Source organism: Schistocerca nitens, chromosome 2 (assembly GCF_023898315.1).
Source record: "Schistocerca nitens isolate TAMUIC-IGC-003100 chromosome 2, iqSchNite1.1, whole genome shotgun sequence".
Taxonomy (NCBI): Eukaryota; Metazoa; Arthropoda; class Insecta; order Orthoptera; family Acrididae; genus Schistocerca; species Schistocerca nitens.
The window spans coordinates 302,430,268-302,452,449 of record NC_064615.1 but is presented as its reverse complement, the minus strand read 5'-3'; the positions used below and the strand labels follow the sequence as shown (position 1 = coordinate 302,452,449).

Here is a 22,182-nt window from a genome sequence, read left to right as displayed (position 1 = left end):
GCAGTGAAGTTGAAGAGGAATGGATATCTCTCTCTTTTTTTTTTTTTTTTTTAAAAAAAAGGGTGCAGTCACAGAAGTTTGGAAAAAAAGGTACAAAGAAGGTAACTCTGAAGAAATCATGGGTAAAGAATAAACACTTCAGTTGATCCATGGAAGAAGGAAGTACAAAAATGTTCAGAAAAATTCAGGAATACAGAAATACAAGTCGCTGAGGAATGAAATATATAAGAAGTGCAGGGAAGCTAAGACAAAATGGCTGCAGGAAAAATGTGAAGAAATTGAAAAAGAAATGATTGTCGGAAGGACTGACTCAGCATATATGTAAGTCAAAACAACCTTCGGTGAAATTAAAAGCAAGGACGGTAACATTAAGGGTGCAACAGGAATTTCCCTGTTAAATGCAGATGGGAGAGTGTATAGGTGGACAGAGTACACTTAAAGCCTCTATGAAGGGGACGATTTATCTGATGTGACAGAAGAAGAAACAGAAGTCAATTTAGAAGAATTGGGGGATTCAGTATTAGAATCAGAATTTAAGAGAGCTTCGGAGGGCCTAAAATCAAATAATGCAGAAGGGACAGACACCATTCCATCAGAATTTCAAACATCATTGGGGAAGTGGCAAAAAACTGATAATTCACATTGATGTATCTAATGTACGAGTCTGGTGACATACTATCTGACTTTTGGAAAAATATCATCCACGCAATTCTGAAGACTGCAAGAGCTGCAGGTGCAAGAATTGTCACACAATCAGCTTAACAGCTCATGCAACCAAGTTTCTGACAAGAATAATATACAGAAGAATGGAAAAAAAATTGTGGATGTGTTATATGACAATCAGTTTGGCTTTGAGAAAGGTAAAGGCACCAGAGATGTAATTCTGGTGTTGTAGTTGATACTGGAAGCATGGCTAAAGAAAAGGCAATGCACATTCATAGGATTTGTCAACCTGGAAAAGGCGTTCAACAATGTAAAATGCTGCAAGATGTTTGAAATTCTGAGAAAAAGAGGGGTAAGATATAGAGAGAGATGGGTAATATACAATATGTACAAGAGCCAAGAGGGAATAACAAGAGTGGATGATCTAGAATGAGGTGCTCAGATTTAAAAGGGTGTAAGACAGGGATGTGCAGTCTTTTGCCCCTACTGTTCATTCTGTACATCAAAGAAGCAGTCATGGAAATAAAAGAAAGATTCAGGAGTGGAATTCAAATTCAGGGTGAAAAGGTATCAATGATACAGTTTGCTGATAACATTGCTATCCTGAGTGAAAGTGAAGAAGAATTACATGATCTGATAAATTGAATGAAAAGTCTGAGTACAGAATATGCATCGAGAGTAAATCGAAGAAAGATGAAAGTAATGGGAAGTAGCAGAAATGAGGATTGATGGTCAAGAAGTAGATGAAGTAAAGGAATTCTATTACCTAGGCAGCAAAATAACCAATGACAGGCGGAGCAAGGAGGACATCAAAAGCAGACTAACACTGCCAAAAAACGATTTTCTGGCCAAGAGAAGTCTGCTAGTGTCCAACATAGATCTTAATTTGAGGAGGAAATTTCTCAGAATGTACGTTTGGAGCACAGCTTTGTGTGGTAGTGAATCATGGACTTCGGGAAAACCAAAACAGAAGAGAATTGAAGCATTTGAGATGTGGTGTTACAGACAAATGTTGAAAATTAGATGGACTGATAAGGTAAGGAATGAGGAGGCTCTGCGTAGAATCGGAAAGGACAGGAATATGTGGGAAACACTGAAAAGGAGAAGCATCAGGATGATAGGACATCTGTTAAGACATCATGGAATGACTTCCATGGTACTAGAGGGAGCTGCAGAGGGCAAAAAATGTAGAGGAAGGCAAACACTGAATTACATCCATCAAATAATTGAGGACATAGGTTGCAAGTGCTGCTCTTGAGATGAAGAGGAGTTTATGGCGGGCCATATCAAACCAGTAAGAAGACTGACAAGTAATTAATTAAATAAATAAATAAAGTTAAAGTTATAAAGTTGACGAATTACAAATTATTCTTTCTGAATGCAAAAAATTACAGTTATTTATGTCAGTGAACATTGGCTTACAGATAATGATTTAAAATTATTAATATAATTGAAAATTTGAAGCAGACAAGAGCAATCACAAGGACGCTCTCAAATACTTATGCATTCTGATACAAAATATAAAATAAGAATGATTTTTATTGTGTGAATGAAGCTTATGTATTTGAAAGCTGTTGTGTCAAGCTAAGGGACTTAAATGTCATAGTAGCTTATATTTACAGAGTACCCCAGAAAGCTACAATTGACACTTTTCTAGTCAAATTACAGTGCCTGCTTGAAAACCTCAATGAAAAAGAAAAGAAAAGTGTGTAATAGCTGCTGACATCAATATTTATCTCATAGTTGAAAGGAGTGGTGTGTCAAAATTCATAGACATAATGAAAAACTTTGGCTCCAAAGAAAACTTCACGCAAGCCCCACTACAGTAAATACGCAGTTGGCAATCAGTATTGATGATATGTTAACAAATAATGTGTTTGTAGGTGTTTATACATTTTGTTTGGTTTTAGTATAGTGAGTAGAAATTTTCTTTCACATAATATTGTTACATTCTAACCACTCTGCATTATTCACTGCACTGCCAAAACTTAACAGGGAAATTACATCTAAAAAAAGCCATACAAAAATGAACTTGTATTAAAAAGATTCAACTATATTTAGTAATAAGTTAAGAGAGACTGAATGGCCTTTCAACAACTGTAATTCATGTAGCAGTAACTTTGAAAATTTTTTAAATAGTGTTCTTGAAATGTTTAATGAAACTTCTCCACTTATAGCCATACACAACAAAATTACTAGTAAATGTAAATGGATAACCATAGCATAAAAGTTTCCAATGCCATGAAGAGGCAACTCCACAATGAATTGAGATACACTAAAAACAGGCATTTTACTGTGTATGTTAGAAATTATACACCTACATTTCAAAAAAGGTGTGAATGCATCTGACAAATGATAAACAAGAAGTTTATTTTACAACAAAAAAAGTAAGACAAGTCAGTGTGGCAGCACAGTCAAACCAGAGTTAGGTTTAAGAGTTGGTAGTCATATCTAGGATTAAAGTAAATGATAACATTACTGTAAACCCAGCTCAAATATCTGAGTATCAGAGTAAAGTACAACCCTCCAGACTCCACCAAGAAGCTGATTATTTCACAGTTTTTTAAGTGTCAATAATGGATGTGGAAAATGTTATATTCTCATAAAAAAACACTGTTGGGTGTGATGTGCTACTCACTAAATAGCATCACATAATAGCATCTCCACTACATTTTGAAGTGTATCAAAAACAGACCTCTGTTCAAAAAAGGGTCAAGGGAAGATATGGGAAGCTGTTGCAGGTGTCAGAGATTGTAGCTGCAAACCAGATCCAAAATTTTATTATACAAAATTATAACAAGTATCCAGTCTGGATGTAGTGAATAACTTTAGTGAAAAGATATGCAAAACATTTGGTCAGACGTAAAGTTGTAGGTATCTCATGTGGTCTTACAAAAGCCTCTGATGTAGTAAACCATGCCTTGCTTCTCTAAAAATTCATTAAATATTGGATCAAGGGCAATGCTCTGAAATGGCTTTCTATTTTACAAAGGGCAGCCATTACTTTCAAGTGTAGTGAATTATTATTCTAAATAGAATACAGTATCACAAGGTGTGTTTCAATGCTCCTTTTTAGGGGCAATTACGTTCCTATTCTATGTAAATGACTTATCTGTAAGTTTAAATTTTCCTTCAGTTCTCTTTTCAGATGATACAGAAAAAATTCTATGCTCTATCACAAGACCATTAGATACCGAGGAAAACTGGTTCCAGTTAAATGGATTGAAATTTCAAAACCAAACATTCAAAATGTGTGGAATGTAAAATACAACACAACAATCAACTTATGGAAGAAGTTGAGACATTCAGATTCCTTGGAGTAAATGTGGATAAGCACTTAAGGTGGAATACACATATTGATATCCTATTATATATAGTAAGTAGGCAAATTCCTCTGATATGAGGACAGGAAAAATAGCATATATTATAGTTATTTTGAAGCTATTATTAGGTATGGTGTAATTGGGAAGTTTAAATGGTGTATCTTGAATACTGAAACAGCAGAAGAAAATTATCAGATACATGTGTGCTGCACAACAAAAAGAATCTTGTTGCCCATTATTTTGGAAGCTACAAATTCTAACTGTTCCCTTGATATACATTTACGAAATTGTAATCTTTTGACAGAGCAGACAAAAATTTCAAGACTAATTTGTTCTATACAGTACATGAAGTCACGTGTATTACATATGGCCAACATTTTCCCACCTGAATTCTGAGTTAGGTGACCAATGGGTAAGACTTAGTACTTACGTGTGGTAGATATGGCCCATAATTGTAACTTCTAAGACCGCTGCGAAACAACCAGATTATAATAGGGGTAGCATAAGAGAAGTTGTCTATTATAAAAAAAAAAAAAAAAAAAAAAAGACAACAAACGGGCTTAGGTAGTCCAAATGAAGAAAGGACACAATCACTAATTTTCATCCTCTTCGTACAAACAATACATATTACACAGAGGTTAGTGTTACTCTGTACTACAAGTTCAACATTGATTACCAGGCAATGACCATTAGGACTTGCCCAAAATTACATTACTCTTGCCAAGTGGGAGCAATCTATAGAGGCTGATCAAGTCTATGAAAAAAGGGCTCAGAAAACACTTTAAAAACCCATAGGTCATGATATGAATAAGACAGCTTTCTGAACTGGTGGCACCAATGTGAGCAAAGCTGAGCTGTTTCGACAACATGATTGATCTCATCTTGGCAGTATTGTACAGCAAGCCAATGCAGAACTGGAGATGGCGCTGACGACTGTTGACTAGATGCACATTGCCGTGGTGCCGACAGGTACTATTGCAAGATGGTGATAAACTAGACATGATCTGCACCTCAACATTATTGGCAAAGGGAGATCGGTGGAGCTAATTAGTGACTATATAGTAGGCGAGTATGGGACCACACATGGTCAAGTGCCAGTTGTCATGGGTAGGATGACTAGGTCTTTTTTATGACAAATTGTGACAACAGGCTCTACTCCCTTAAAAGTATCCCAAACCAGTTTAGAGATTTCTTCACCGTATACACCAGAGTACACATACCTCACAGGAATTTGTTCAGAGTTACCTGTTTTTTTTATACAAAATATGCAGTCCATTAAAAGTAAAGTAAAACAGCTTTAAGTAGAATTACAGTCTCAAACAGCATGGTGGTATGCATTACAGAGCACTGATGTAGAGATAATGAAATACAGCATATGATGCTATCACCACACAAATCTGTTACTGCTGCACCTTAAAGCTAGAGAAGATCTCTCTCTCTCTCTCTCTCTCTCTCTCTCTCTCTATCTATCTGTGTGTGTGTGTGTGTGTGTGTGTGTGTGTGTGTGTGTGTGTCCCACCTAGTGATAATGTTTAACTTTCTTTGTCAAATTAACTGAAGTCCTGCAAAGAGTCTCAGCCCCCAAAACTAACATAATATTTTGTGTAAATATTAACAGAGGTGTTGGCATTGAAATTAGTAATAACTTTCTAACATTCTGATCACTCTTGGTGTGACACAAATGATAAACACAGCTACTACACCATCCAAAGGTTCAGCAGGAGTCTTACCAAGTACATATTTGCAGACATTGGCAAGAGAAATTGTAAAGTACTGATAAAAGATCTTGGCCTTTCTGATCATTACTGTCAGATAACAAAGATGGAGATCAGCTTTGTAAAACCCTTAAAAAAAAAAAGGACCTATGTAAGGATTTTTTTGAAATTAAAAATACATAATTTTTCTAGGGCACTGGTAAATCAAATCTGGGATGAAGTGCATTTGGAAAACAGTGTGTATGCCAAGATCTCTAAATCCTGCATGTTGTTTAAATTAAGTTTTGAGGAGGTATTTCCAAAAGAAGCCACTTCCACAGCAGCAGCTAAAGAAACCAAATTGTTAACTGTGGGTACATATTAGGAAGTTCTCCCACACATTAAAAATTTCTCAGTTATTTTCAAAAGCACTACACTGATCTACAGTTCTTAGATCATCATCATAGGTATAAAAAAAATGTGCAGGAGGGAAATATTTGCTGGGGAAAAAAAAAACATTCAATGACAAAATAATACATAAAGAAACAAAAGCAATATAGTGTGGGATGTCATAAAACAAGAAACTGGGAAAAGCGCACAGATCAAAGATGGGGGTAGAATACAAGAAAATCCTCAGGAATTGGCAAATTTTGTAAATGAATATTTTAAAGGAAGGTATAAGATGAACATCAATAAAAGCAAAATGAGGATAATGGAATGTAGTCGAATTAAATCGGGTGATGCTGCGGGAATTAGATTAGGAAATGAGACGCTTAAAGTAGCAAACGAGTTTTGCTATTTGGGGAGCAAAATAACTGATGATAGTTCAAGTAGAGAGGATATAAAATGGAGACTGGCAATGGAAAGGAAGGCATTTCTGAGGAGGAGAAATTTATTAACATCGAGTATAGATTTGAGAAGTCGTTTCTGTAAGTATTTGTATGGAGTGTAGCCATGTGTGGAAGTGAAACTGGACGATAAATAGCTTAGACAAGAAGAGAATAGAAGCTTTCAAAATGTGGTGCTACAGAAGAATGCTGAAGATCAGATGGATAGATCACATAGCTAATGAGGATGTATTGAATAAATTGGAGAGAAGAGAAATTTGTGGCACAACTTGACTAGAAGAAGGGATCGGTTGGTAGGGCACATTCTGAGGCATCAAGGGATCACCAATTTAGTATTGGAGGGCACCGTGGAGGGTAAAAATCGTAGAGGGAGACCAAGAGATGAATACACTAAGCACATTCAGAAGGATATAGGCTGCAGTAGGTACTGGGAGATGAAGAACCTAGCACAGGATAGAGTAGCATGGAGAGCTGCATCAAACCAGTCTCAGGACTGAAGACCACAACAACATCGCGGAGAAGTTGCAACAGAATTTTCCTAAAATATTTGTAGCACCTGTAGTGGCTTACACAGCACGTAAAATGATATTCCAAACAACATAGTTCAAAGTCAGGAAGACAAAACAGAAATTAAAAAGCAAGAAGTCAGGAGGTGCAGGTGAGATGATGATGATGATGGTACTTGGTTTGTGGGGAACTCAACTGGGTGGCTATCAGCACCCGTACAAGTTCCCAATCTTTGCGCTGTCCACTCTTGCCCCTTTCCCGAATGACAATGAAATTATAAGGACTACAGAAACACCCAGTCCCCAGGTGGAGAAAATCCTCAACCGGGCTGGGAATCAAACCTGGGACCCCCTGATTGAGAGGCAGCAATGGTAGCCACTAGACCATGAGCCGCAAACAGGTGTAGGTGAGATCTTAATTCCTGTTCTGAAGGGTGTGCATAGAGAGCATATAATAAATGAGCACTTTAATTCAGGTAACTGCTACAAACTGATGTGTTGAAAAAGCTACCGAGAATTGTGTACCTGTGATTGCAGTACCAAAGGTACCTCAAGTACCATCCTCTTCTGTGGATGCTGTCTCCTCTGCAGGAAGTATGGGATCTGTCTTTACTTGTCCACTTGACTGTGTGTGGTGTGTCAACGGTAGACCTAGGTGTATTGTACAGGGTAGATGGGGACCAGGGAGGACATAGGGTGTCATACCAATCACCCTAACCAACAAGTTTGAGGTGCTGCCTTTCACTGAAACTGAAACTTAGCCAGTATGACTCATGTAACGTATTTTGGGGATATTTGTTTTGTCCTGCGTCAAGAGCAGGCAAACACAAAAGGGTAGGGTCTACTACTCATCGGAAATTCACAAGTACATTGAATAACGGTACCCCTTAGTGAAATTGTGACAAGGGAAGGGAACGAACACTAGGTGCTCACAATGTGTATGCCTGGGGGCCTCTTTCAACATTTTGAAGAGGGTATTTTGGAAGCCACTGAGGGAACAGGGTGCAACAAATTGCAGATTGTGGCACACACTGGAACACATGGTGCCTGTTGCCTTGTCTCCGTGGTTGTACTTGGGTCATTTCAGTGACTGGCAAAGAATGTTGAGAAGACCAGCCTTGCGCATTGAGTTTCAACAATGCCCACAATTGGCAGCATTGTCCCCAGAGTTGATCATTATCGCCTGATTCCAAATCAAGTAGAAGGACTGAACCAGGGTGGGTCTCTCTCTCTCTCTCTCTCTCTCTCTCTCTCTCTCTCTCTCTCTCTCTCTCTCTAGATTGAACACAATTCTATGCACAGAAAGCTGAAATAGCAGCAAGATTTTTGGAAAAAATTGATTGTATATCTAAATGATAGGCTAATGGGAAACGGAGCTAGTACATCTGTCACAGTAGGCAAGAAACTCAAACCCACCGAGACAGACACTGAAGCTGCATGTGACACTGTTTGGGCAAGTCTCAGTATCAGGAGCAAGCGCAAAATGGTAATTGGATCCTGTCGCCCAGCAGATTCATCTCCTGATGTAACCAAAAACATCATATAAATCCTCAGTTCACTTGTATCCAAGTTTCCCAATCATATAGCAATCATCAGTGGAAACATTAATCATCCAACAATTAACGGGGAAAATTACAGCTTTGTTGGTGGTGGGCATGACAACACATCCTGTGAAGCTTTACTAAATGCCTTCTCTGAACACTACCTACATCAGATGGTTCAGAACCCCACTTATAATGAAAATATATATGATCTAATGGCAACAAATATACCTAACGCCTTTGAGTCTGTCCACATCAATACTGGTATCAGTGACCACAATGTGGTTGTGGCAACACTGATTACCAAAGTGCAGAAGACAACCAAAACAAGTAGAAAGGTATACACATTCAGTAAAGTAGACAAAAAAAGTAGTAGCAACATATCTGAATGAGGAGCTTGAATACTTTTAATGAGGGGGAGGATCAGGTAGAACAGTTGACCATGCATTGGATAGATGCATACCCAGTAGAACAGTTCATAATGGGAGGGATCCTCTGTAGTATACAGTCACTGTAAAGAAGTTCTAAAGAAAGGGAGACTACTGCATAATAGGTGTAAAACAAAGCATAGTGCTATAAATGGAGAGATGCTGAAAGAAGTGTGTTTGGCAATCAAAAGAGCCATGCCCAAAGGCGTCAATGACTAGAAAAGCAGAATTTTGTCAAATGATCTTTCACAAAATCAAAATAAAGTCTGGCTGTATGTAAAGGCTGTTAGTGGCACTAAAATTAGTGTCCAGTCACTCAGGAACGAGACTGGAACTGAATATGAGGGTAGCAAAACAAAAGCTGAACTGCTTAACTCTGTTTTCAAATGTCCCTGTACAAAGAAAAACCAAGAGAATTGTCCAAACTTAATCTTCATACCCCTGAAAAGGTGAATAAAATAAGTGTTAGTGTAATTAGTGTTGAGAAACAGCTGAAATCATTAAAACTGAACAAAGCTCCAGGGTCTGATAGAATCCCTGTCAGATTATACATTGAATTTGCAGCTGATAATCTACTGTAGGTCTCTCAAACAAAAAAACCATACCCAGTAGTTTGAAGAAAGCACAGGTCACACCCATTAACAAGAACAGTAATATAAGTGACCCAGAAAACTACAGTCCAGTACCCCTGACATCGATTTGTTCTAGAACCTTTGAACGTATTCTGAACTCAAACGTAATAAGGTGTTTATAATTTTGTTCATAGCTGTTTTCCAACAGCTGCAGAACATTTCAACAAAGCTGATGATTGATTTTTCCCCCTTTTTTGATAATGAAGTATCTCTAACAGAGTTACCTCCTTCAGGCCGACCAGCATAGATTCCAGAAACATCGATCTTGCGAAGTCCAACTCACACTTTTCTCAAATGACATACTGAAAGCTTTGAATCGGGGCAGTCAGGTAGATGCCGTATTTCATCATTTGCAAAAAGTATTTGGCTCAATACCACATCTATACTTATTGTCAAAAGTACAATAACATGGTGTATCCAGCGAAATTGGACTGGATGGAGGATTTTTTTGTGTAGGGAGGATGTGGCAGGTTATCTTGGATAGAAAGTCATCATCAGGTGTAGTAGCAACTTCAGGTATGCCCCAGGCAATTGCATTGGGAGCCTTACTGTTCATGTTGTATATTAATGACCTTGTGGACAATATTAATAGCAACCTCAGACTTTTTCCAGATGATAGTTATCTATAATGAAGTACTGTCCAAAAGAAGCTGCATAAATATTCGGTCAGGTCATGATAAGGTTTCAAAGTGGTGGAAATATTGGCAACTTGCTTTAAATGTTCAGAAATGTAAAATTGTGCAGTTCACCAAATGAGAAAAAATATATTTTACGATTATAATCTCCATGAGTCACAGCTGGTATAGGCCAACTCATACAAATACCTGTGTGCAATAACTTGTAGGGATGTGAAATGGAACAGTCATACAGGCTGAGACGAGAGTAAAGCCGGCAGCAGACTTCAGTTTATCGGTAGAATTCTGGGGAAATGCAATCCCTTTCTGGAGGAGATTGCAACCCATTCTAGAATACTACTGGAGTATGTGGCACCCTTACCAAAAAGGACTAATACAAGATACTGAATGTATAAAGAGAAGTGCAGCATGAATGTCACAGATTTGTTTGACACATGTGAGAGCGTCACAGTGATGCTGATCCCTATGTATCACTCGTACAGAGATCATGAGGACAGAATTGATTACAGCAGGCACAGAGACATTTAAACAATCATTCTTACTGCACTATATACATGAATGGAATGGGAAAAAGGGCTAATAACTGGTGCACTGGAATGTACCCTTCGCCACGAACTTCATAGTGGTTTGCAGAGCACAGATGTAGATTTAGATGTCCAAGACTTTTGACATTGTTGACCATACAACACTACTAAACAATCTAGGAGCACCAGGTGCAAGAGGAATGAATGGTTTCAGTCTTACAATGTGCAGAAAGTTGATAGTTCATGTAGTGGACTGTTAAGGCAGCCAGTCCACAGTGAAGTAGCCGAAAGGGCACGCGTCAACTCACGCCATCTGGCGTTAAGTCTGGAACAGGATTCGTAATTAATGTGATAAAGAAAAGAACGTAGCTACTAGAACACTTAACTTTGATATTGTCCTTTGGTATACAGCATTCTGGATGATACAAGTGAGACTCTATCTTAAGGTACATGCAATGGTACAAATGGTTAATGGCGCCTTGCTAGGTCGTAGCCATTAACTTAGCTGAAGGCTATTCTGTCTCTCGGCAAATGAGAGAAAGGCTTCGTCAGTGTAGTCACTAGCAACGTCGTCGTACAACTGGGGCGAGTGCTAGTAAGTCTCTCGAGACCTGCCGTGTGGTGGCGCTCGATCTGCGATCCTGACAGTGGCGACACGCGGGTCCGACATGTACTAATGGACCGCGGCCGATTTAAGCTACCACCTAGCAAGTGTGGTGTCTGGCGGTGACACCACAGTTCACACATCTGTTGATGATAAATTTTCAGTAAAACAATTGTTAGACATCCAACATATAAACACATTTGTTCTTCAGGGTAATGTATTGAGTACAATTCTGTTCTTAGCATACATCAATGACTTTCCAGACACTAGTATTATGAAGGCATTAGATTGCTACTCGCCACATAGCATAGGCATAGAGTCATAGATGGGCACAAGAGTAACTTTGTGTACACAGTTTCAGGGTCTGCCTTGTTTCTTGTGGCAGAAAGAGCAAGAAAATGTACCTCTACACAATTTTTAAACTAGCTTAACGATTGCCTCCATTTATTGGGTAGTACCATCATTTGTATCCTTATTATTAAGAAAACATATTCTTTGTAATTGTCAAAGTATTTATTACATTCTTGTGCTGCAACCTACAACACTTTTAGTTTGCAAAAATATTATTTCAAACGTTGCACACACATTGTTGCTGTACTGTGGCTGGAGGCACTGCTCCGCATCTACTGATTTTTTTTGTGTGTGTGTGTGTGTGTGTGTGTGTGTGTGTGTGTGTGTGTGTGTGTGTGTGTGTGCTCTTCTAAGCTGTGAGAAACAAACAATCTTATCAATTTTATAATATTGTTGTTATCCAACCCTTGAATTCACTGGCAGTATAACACAAGGACAGAAAGTTCTCTTCACTGACCACAGCAACATCATAACAGCTGATGAAACACACCCATTACAGAATGGAAACTGAACCCTCAAGGACGTTTACAATTAGACAGTACACCTTGTTCAGAATAAGTTGACGATTCACACAGTGGCTGCCATCAGGAATGCCAGGACACATGCTTTGCCCCTGTGTAGGACTGTTGGGGGGTGGGGGCAGCTGTGAGGAGAAGGCAGCATTGGCTGCTTCCCACAGTGTTGGCAACATGATCCTCAACTAAGTTTACACCAATACTTCACATCTAGTGGTAGTTTCATATTGGCTGCACTCTGACACAGATGGATACCTTTCAACTAATGCCAGTCTTTTCCACTTCTGGCAGCACCAGTAAAAATCATCAGCTTATAGGGGATACACTGTATGTAATAAACTGCCATTGAACATAAATAAAATGAACAGTATGCACTCCGCACAAAGACGGAAAACAATTATGGCCCTTTAACCTTTGCAGTAACAATGTGGGGGGTGAGATCTTCTGAAAATTCTGTACTTTTGTCATGTGCTTCATATTTTAAAATTTTGAAGAAAAATAAAGTTCACTGTTTTTTTATTCCAGGTTCCATAATTTTTCAGTAAAGTTTAAGTCTTAGCGGCACATGTGACTTTTTGCAAACATTTGTCATAGTCATATTTTTACGTTAAGGGCCATTCTTACAAATCTAGATATCTTAAAAATTGTATTGTGAATAAAAAAATCAATGACAATGAATGAAATTTGTACTTTTTAAAAATTTTTTGTGGAGATTAAGATGTACCCCTCCCTAACACATTATGGAACATACACTCCTGGAAATGGAAAAAAGAACACATTGACACCGGTGTGTCAGACCCACCATACTTGCTCCGGACACTGCGAGAGGGCTGTACAAGCAATGATCACACGCACGGCACAGCGGACACACCAGGAACCGCGGTGTTGGCCGTCGAATGGCGCTAGCTGCGCAGCATTTGTGCACCGCCGCCGTCAGTGTCAGCCAGTTTGCCGTGGCATACGGAGCTCCATCGCAGTCTTTAACACTGGTAGCATGCCGCGACAGCGTGGACGTGAACCGTATGTGCAGTTGACGGACTTTGAGCGAGAGCGTATAGTGGGCATGCGGGAGGCCGGGTGGACGTACCGCCGAATTGCTCAACACGTGGGGCGTGAGGTCTCCACAGTACATCGATGTTGTCGCCAGTGGTCGGCGGAAGGTGCACGTGCCCGTCGACCTGGGACCGGACCGCAGCGACGCACGGATGCACGCCAAGACCGTAGGATCCTACGCAGTGCCGTAGGGGACCGCACCGCCACTTCCCAGCAAATTAGGGACACTGTTGCTCCTGGGGTATCGGCGAGGACCATTCGCAACCGTCTCCATGAAGCTGGGCTACGGTCCCGCACACCGTTAGGCCGTCTTCCGCTCACGCCCCTAACATCGTGCAGCCCGCCTCCAGTGGTGTCGCGACAGGCGTGAATGGAGGGACGAATGGAGACGTGTCGTCTTCAGCGATGAGAGTCGCTTCTGCCTTGGTGCCAATGATGGTCGTATGCGTGTTTGGCGCCGTGCAGGTGAGCGCCACAATCAGGACTGCATACGACCGAGGCACACACAGGGCCAACACCCGGCATCATGGTGTGGGGAGCGATCTCCTACACTGACCGTACACCACTGGTGATCGTCGAGGGGACACTGAATAGTGCACGGTACATCCAAACCGTCATCGAACCCATCGTTCTACCATTCCTAGACCGGCAAGGGAACTTGCTGTTCCAACAGGACAATGCACGTCCGCATGTATCCCGTGCCACCCAACGTGCTCTAGAAGGTGTAAGTCAGCTACCCTGGCCAGCAAGATCTCCGGATCTGTCCCCCATCGAGCATGTTTGGGACTGGATGAAGCGGTGTCTCACGCGGTCTGCACGTCCAGCACGAACGCTGGTCCAACTGAGGCGCCAGGTGGAAATGGCATGGCAAGCCGTTCCACAGGACTACATCCAGCATCTCTACGATCGTCTCCATGGGAGAATAGCAGCCTGCATTGCTGCGAAAGGTGGATATACACTGTACTAGTGCCGACATTGTGCATGCTCTGTTGCCTGTGTCTATGTTCCTGTGGTTCTGTCAGTGTGATCATGTGATGTATCTGACCCCAGGAATGTGTCAATAAAGTTTCCCCTTCCTGGGACAATGAATTCACGGTGTTCTTATTTCAATTTCCAGGAGTGTATATTGGTATGCTACGATTGTGCTAAAAAGTATTTTCAGGTTTTCCATCAGTTGTTTTTTAAAGAGTAAGTAGTTGTTAAAAGTTAACAATCATTAACAAAATTTGATTTTTTTAAATATTTGTGGCGGGCACAAAATACTCCCCTCCCCCCTCTCAAACCCCTTGGTATTGCATGTTACAGAAAATGCATTGGTATTGCTTCGGTTAAACATACATGTCAAACTATAGATGATGTAATGGATATAATAGAGGGAAACATTCCACGTGGGAAAAATATATCTAAAAACAAAGATGATGTGACTTACCAAACGAAAGCGCTGGCAGGTCGATAGACACACAAACAAACACAAACATACACACAAAATTCAAGCTTTCGCAACCAATGGTTGCTTCATCAGGAAAGAGGGAAGGAGAGGGAAAGACGAAAGGATGTGGGTTTTAAGGGAGAGGGTAAGGAGTCATTCCAATCCCGCGAGCGGAAAGACTTACCCCTTAGGGGAAAAAAGGGCAGGTATACACTCGCACAGACACCCATATCCAACCGCACATATGTCTGTGTATGTGCGGTTGGATATGGATGTGTGTGTGCGAGTGTATACCTGTCCTTTTTCCCCCTAAGGTAAGTCTTTCCGCCCCCAGACTAATGCCTGAAAAGATGATGATCTATTACATGCTTGTGCCACAACCTACTACACTTATAGTTTGCATAAATATTATTTCAAATGTTGCACAGGTAATGTTGCTCCACTGTGAATTATGTGATATCTAACTGCCCTTTCAAATTCACTGTATGTCTTCAGAAAACTCATTTAACAATATTTTGAAACCAAGGCAGGTTTCTAATGGCAATCATCAATACTGCACTATGAATATGCATCACATTTACTAAAATGGTAATTTATTGTTTACTGTTTTGACTGAGGTTGTTAAGCATAATGCAACCACAAGGGAAACACATATAATGTGATGCTTCTGTTAGTCATTCACAGCATTGCACTGTCGATGTTTTTGAAAAAAAAAAAAAAAAAAAAATTAACACGCGTAATTGCTACTTTCAACTGCAGCATTATGTCATAACATTAAGACATAGGGAAGGGTTAGCAAAAAAAACTACGCAAACATTATTATTAAACGGAGTCACTGACATTTGTTCGTTTCTGTGATATTAAGACTTTATCAAGCGTTACTTCCAAAACTTTTTTGGGCGCTGTTGACCTTGCTGTTTAGTATCCAAAGTTATATCAGTCCAAGAAATTTACTTTAAATATAGAAATGAATGAAATGGGAATAACAGGCTTGAAATACTATACGATGTCTAATTATCTAAAATGGAATTACAGTAACTACTATCTTTATTCGTGATTCGCAACAAGTAAAGCTACGTAAGTGACACATACGCTACGAATATCTGGAGGAGGCAATTTCTGCTATCAATCAATGCTTTCAACACTTATTTAAAAAGCGCCGCGTACTTACGATATTATATATTGTTGGTCTCAGAACGGTTTCGAGCTTGCAAACAGAATTCTATTCTTAATATCTAATCAAGATCGAATAAGTCACCTATATTGTTTACACACTCGTCAAGCTTTATTCAGCAATATTTACTTCCGTAAATTCCGTATCTCGACCGCATGCCTCGATTCCATAGCGGACACAAGCCGTGATTGAGTCGTCGCGTACCTTTAAATCTACTAGGCGGCACAAACGCAGTACACTTTTGCGCAGTTGTGATCGGATGGAAAAAATTACACAGATTACTTTATAATTTTATCTGAAGAGTTCATATTTACACGACTGACTTCATCCCGACAATGCCAAATTTCTTTAACTTCAGGAAAGAAAATTTTATGTTGTTGAATGTTTTCGTTGTGTCGTTGGTACTGGGGGCGTTTCATTAAAAGAGCGAAAAATAAATTTTCTACTAGCATCAGAAGATCAGTGCCATTTACGAACGCTAGGCTCGATCACTCGACTGAACATGCAAAAATCCATTCATACGTCTGTTGAGTTTCAGCAGAATATTTGCAGGGTTTCAGATGTTTTTTATAAATCGAATGTTGACAGTCTGCATCTATGATAGCTTTGAGGCATCAAAGAACACGACTGTAGGGAACCACGGTTTAGAAAAGGTGAGCAAAGTTAGTGTTGTATTCTGTAAACCTGCCGTACTTTAAAGAAACAGCATCACAGAAATCGATGGCTGAAACTGAGTGCGAGGAGTTACTTTCTCGTTAAACAAGAAGCGATGATATATCAAGTGACACAGCTGATAGAATGAAGTAGTACACTCAAGTAGTAATTGACTTCTCCTATCAGAACCTGGAAGGTGTTTTATCAAGTTCTAAGCAAAATTATTAAGAATACTCGTACAAAGAAACAGTCTGGAAAGTCGTATGGCAACTCATGCAGTCGAATTAAAGCTCCTGTATTACCGGTGACTCGCGCAGTCGTGTTTACACAGTGCTGCGAAACTTACGTCAAAGTGAAATGGTTTTTCCCAGAACATTCGTGTAGAAGATTACTACATAAATCTGTAGTTCTGGGGGATAGCTGGCAGAATATTGTCGTGCGAGTAAGTTAAAAATTTGTGTCAGCGCTTAATCGTTCTTATTTTACGTACTAACTCTTTGGACTGATCATTGCTAAGTCGCCATTTTGTACGTAGCCGGGCACAAGAAATAGAGTATTTAGGAAGAATTATGACGGTTGGAGTGTTTGCATAGACGTGAAATACAGGAAACTCGTAGACCTAAAATATTTTGTGCGCCGAGCGTGTGACTGTTCCTGTTTCCTGCCAAAAGAACATCGGACGTCCGTGCTTCGTATTTGCCATATTTGAAGTCTATTGAAAGACAGCAGGGTCTCAGCAGACAGAAAACTGTTTCCAGGAGCAATATTCAAGCCCTTGTTTCGGATCTATGCATCAGAATAACCACTTCACAATAAATGAGTAAACTAATCCTGCCATTACATGTCGTATATAGAGAGCGCTCTTAAGGCGTTGGACTTTGTTGGTATTCTGAAGATATTTCCTCGAGAATAACATGTGTGCAGTGATCTGTGTGATATCGTCATGCCCTGTATTGACATTCATGTAGTGTTTTCAGTTCTGTGAAAAAGCCAAAGACATCAAAACATTGAGGAATGAGACATCGAAGTGGGGGTCATGATTAGATGTCAGTGCATTTTGTGCCTTTATGTTGGATATTTTCCAATGTTGTTGACGTCAGAATATAATGGCATTTATTATGACTAATCGCCTCTCAACATACACGCCAATCGTAAATAAAAAAGCTAAAACAAAATTTGCTCATTTTGTATTTTGACAATTAAGGCATTAGTACACAGACAGTTAATTTTGTTTGTATTTCAGGTAATGTAGATAGGAAATATCAAGACTTATGTACATACGTTAGTTTTTATAAATTCATGCCGTCAACCCTAAGGACTGAAAAACAATAGCCAAAATGACTATAGCCACTAGAGGACAGGGTGTTGCAGTAGATCCACCAGATGGTCAACTCACCACTCATGGCTCAGTAAGTACTGATTACGCTTATTGTTTCCTTTTTTTTCCCTTGAGAAAATTGCATTCGCATCGATAGTTGCATATTGCCTTTCGTTAATCTAAATGAAATTACACAATTTCGAAACGTTATGACACTTGTGTAGTCTTTTAATGTAGCACTAAAAATATTCAGTTTCAGCGGTTTTGGATACCAGGTGAGTTTAGAGTGAAACATAAGAAAACTGCCAACAACAGTCAAATCAATTACGAAAGGTGCCCTTGTGCAACATCTTTTCCTCCTTTGCAGGCTTAATGCTATATTTAAAGTGAAATTTTGTTCTAGTGGAATCATACTTAATTTTGTTAAAACTTAGATACACTGAAGTATTTTTTTCGAATATAAATATATTTGTGTATTTGACTTAGTAATATGCAAATCAGCAAAATAATTTCCATTTCATTTAGTGCGTCAGCCAATCATGTTAGCATCTTCTACACTCAGTGTATTTAAGACTGTCTTTCTTTTCTCCCCAAAACACAACAGATTCTAAGATTGACTGATTGATAAGGAAGGTATTCAGATAGACTGCTTGGCCGTACACTTACCTTCGAAGGTTGCAATTTGTTACAGATGTGATAAACGTCTTAAAGAGGACAAAACTCCCATGTCTGGGCACAGATTCGATTTTCATAGATTAGGACTTATGGTCTTTTTCGCATTGAAGATGTTATCTGTGATTCTGTCACTGTCCACTGTGTTGTGCATGAAGATTAGTACAGCCCCTCCAATCTCAGCATTTTAATACCTTAAGAAGGGGACCTTACATTTTATATGAAAGACCATGATGTTATATTGTTGCAATGTCAGTGATAGTGTATAATTTTATGAAATCACAGCCGCCAACATGCAAAATCTTTGTTCATCGTTGTTGTTTATGGCAACAAATTTGTGCTGCATTCTAGGCTATATGGCAATTTGGTGCAATAAATATTGTGTAGTGGACCCCCACCCATGCAATTTTCTTAGTTTAAGTACATTACAAATGGTTCAAATGGCTCTGAGCACTATGGGACTCAACTGCTGTGGTCATTAGTCCCCTAGAACTGAGAACTACTTAAACCTAACTAACCTAAGGACATCACACACATCCATGCCCAAGGCAGGATTCAAACCTGCGACCGTAGCAGCCACACGGTTCCGGACTGCGCGCCTAGAACCACGAGACCACCGCGGCCGGCTAGTATGTTACATGTACATGAAATACATCAGAATATATTTTGATAATTTGTCCATTATCTAATATCTTCCAGTTTTAGTTATTATACAGAAAATATGTTAAAAATGGCAAAGTGCATTTACAAATGGCTTGACCAAAACTACAACCTGTATTTGTCCTTCACTTTCATCGTCTTCACCAACACTCAAATTGTCACATTTCAACCTAACGTAGTCCTTGGCCTACACTAGACATTTGTCACCACAGCCAAGATTTCAATTTTCAAGGGGGGGGGGGGGTGTAGTATTGTAGTCTAGCCATTGGGAGTATTGGAAATAGTAATTAAGAAATATAGTCTAATAAAAATTTAGTAAATAAAAACATTCTTACATCTGGAGTCTAGCAGTTTATTTGCATGACACAGTGTGCAGACACCTATGCACTTGATGAGGAGAGGACATGTAGTTGGCCGTTTTAACAGGGATCACAACTAACAAAACATTGGAAGTATTGTGCTCAACATTTTTATTCACTAGGATGTTCTTTTGTGCGATTCGATTCAGTGGACACCCAATAACTGAAATATGTGACTAAGCGCATGTAGTAATAGTGATGAAAGGAGCTATTACTTAATATAAGTAGCACGTCAGATTGTACACCTGTGAAATGGGGCTGAAACACCAATACTTACAATATACTTAGCTTGAAAGATATTATTAGTCTCTGGAATTCTGCAGTGAATATATTCACATGGAGATAGGATACAACAGCCTCAATTTGTGAAGCAGATCTTAAGCATAACAATTGGCAGCAGAAAGGGAGGTTGTAGTTCTGCAGAAATGTTTCAGAATGTTCTGAAATTAGTATTGGGGAATCTTTTTGTTAATGACAGTACTGTCTTTGTTAGCTTAACATATGGAAAAACCATAAGTTATGTATAAAGCTAGTTATCATGGGTAAGGAAATTATATCGGATAAGGAGAAACCAATTTCCTGAATTAATTTGGTTTGTAAATAGTGTTAAAAAGAAAAAAAGTAAACGCGTTATATAAAGCAAGGTAGCATAATTGTGTTGGTTGGTGGAAGAGGTCATCCAGTCATTCACCTGCATAACTTTATTTTTTGTATTGAGTTTATTGGACTTGGGGGTGTGATGTAATGTGGTGTTTTCCTCATCTGCTTGTCATGATAGGCTCGTTAATGAGAATGATAGGATAAAAAAGAATCTTAAGCAAGAAGCAACAGTGGATGCATACACAAAGTTGATATTGTTAAAACTGGCAGCAGAAAAAGTGTAGTGGAAGAGAAAAGTGGCAGTTCAGAACTTAATTCTCTATAAGAAATGGAATAACACAGACGGTAAAAGCAGGAGTAAGTGAATTGAAACTGATTAATGTGCTTGTAAGCAATTGTGCCATTGTAAGAGATATTGTCAGTACATACATAATTATACAGGTGGTTAATGATATAAATATTATTACTTTGATATTGCTTGTATTGTATGTACTTGACATATAATTAGTTTTATTATGCAGATTGCATAATACATATTAGGTTGTTTCGACTTACAGTTGGGTCATTCCATACCAACTATTACAGGAAAAATTTGCTGGGCAAAATCCCTGATATTTAGTAGACCCAAAAACATAAAAAAAACCATTTATTGTTTACGATTTAGAACCAGTGGTCATTTTTGTTTCAGGCTGCAAGAGATTTTTTTACTTTTTTTTAACAAGCATCAGTGGTTTTTTAAATTATTCAGTAATGGGTTGCCCCAGATCTTTCAAATAAGGAGCATTTATTTCAGCAGACACTGGACCATAAATTAAAACCACAATCACCTCGCTGAATGTGTTTCTTGATATATTTTTAATAGCTCAAAGGTATTGACAGAAAAAACATTAATTTTTAAACTGTATTTTTCCAAAGAAGGAGTAATTTCTCCATCTTAGTATTTTTTGTGAGGTTACACTACACAGTGTAGTCACTTTTTCTAGAGTATTAATGGTGATAAGCTTAAACTTAAAATTAAAAAAAAAAAAAAAAAAACAGATTTTTTGAATTTGTTATTCTTCAGCCCTGCAGTATCTGTGTTAGGGGACCAGGTAAAAATCTGAAAATTGCATGCTTAATAGATCTTTATGTTATCGAATTTAGTACAAATTTCAACTTTGCCATTCAATGGCAAGTTACAAAAAAATTACAAATATGAGTCAAAAATACATTTATCTCACCTAAGGATTGAAGTATATCAGTTATATAATTTAAACACATGAAATTAAAGTAATGAATGAATGATTGATTGTTGAAACAGTCCCCTGCAGAAAGTTTCTGCAAGCTGGCAGATAGCATCTGAAAGACTGTACAGGATCATAGACAAGCCTGTACAACTCTGTGTTGTTTTCCCACTTTCACCAACATATTTTCAGTCACACTCAGTTAACAATGAGCACTTGAAGTGTGGAGTCTCGGTGGTCTATCAGTGTTCTTATTAACAAAGCTTGCCGTAAGAGTGTGTGGAGTGTTTCCTGAAGACATTATTTTAATTGAAGATTACCGTGAAGAAGAAAAAGTCTTGTTTTACTTAAGAGTTGGCTCAGGGGCTAACTAAATGTGCACATATCATGTCATTAAATACTTAAGAAATTTCATCACCTTTTTGGTCAGTCTTGCTTGAACCCTTTTAAGAGACATAAGAAGCCTGTAACAAAAGGGGTGAGAGAAATAACGTTTGATCATTATTTTAAAAATGAAAGTTCTTTTATCAGTATAATACCAGGGAAGTCGTTCTGTCCAACATGTTATTCTAAGATATTTGTCATTAACAAAGAATGGGATCATGAGATCATTACAGTTAACGTAAAGCATTTTGTGACTCATCAGAAACGTTAAAACAGTGGATTTAGCTTGTGAAATCCTACGTGTATGGCCTGCTAGTAAAAGCAAAAAAAAAAAAACTAACTGAAGAAAAAAATACCTTTTGCATTGAATGCAAACGTGGAATAAGTGGCAG

The 22,182-nt window shown here is 38.7% G+C and overlaps 2 protein-coding genes across 8 annotated transcripts in view; one reads left to right on the top strand and one right to left on the bottom strand.

Annotated features, from left to right (window-relative positions):
• Nucleotides 1-16,415, bottom strand: part of LOC126236058 (uncharacterized) — a 79,200-nt gene extending 62,785 nt beyond the window's left edge. The window contains exon 1 of one of the 7 annotated variants that reach the window (XM_049945106.1): nucleotides 16,125-16,415. The gene's annotated coding sequence lies outside the window, so the exon portion shown is untranslated. Of the gene's footprint in view, nucleotides 1-15,917 lie in introns of all 7 variants that reach the window. The other 6 variants (XM_049945104.1, XM_049945102.1, XM_049945099.1 and 3 more) reach the window with 6 other exon arrangements.
• A 121-nt stretch (nucleotides 16,416-16,536) lies between these two features.
• The window catches only part of LOC126236057 (probable ubiquitin carboxyl-terminal hydrolase FAF-X), a 346,675-nt gene continuing 341,029 nt past the window's right edge, over nucleotides 16,537-22,182 (top strand). Inside the window, exons 1-2 of the mRNA XM_049945098.1 lie at nucleotides 16,537-16,573; nucleotides 17,818-17,983. Coding sequence (XP_049801055.1) covers nucleotides 17,912-17,983 — 72 coding nt within the window. The 5' untranslated portion in view covers nucleotides 16,537-16,573; nucleotides 17,818-17,911. The remainder of the gene's footprint in view (nucleotides 16,574-17,817; nucleotides 17,984-22,182) is intronic.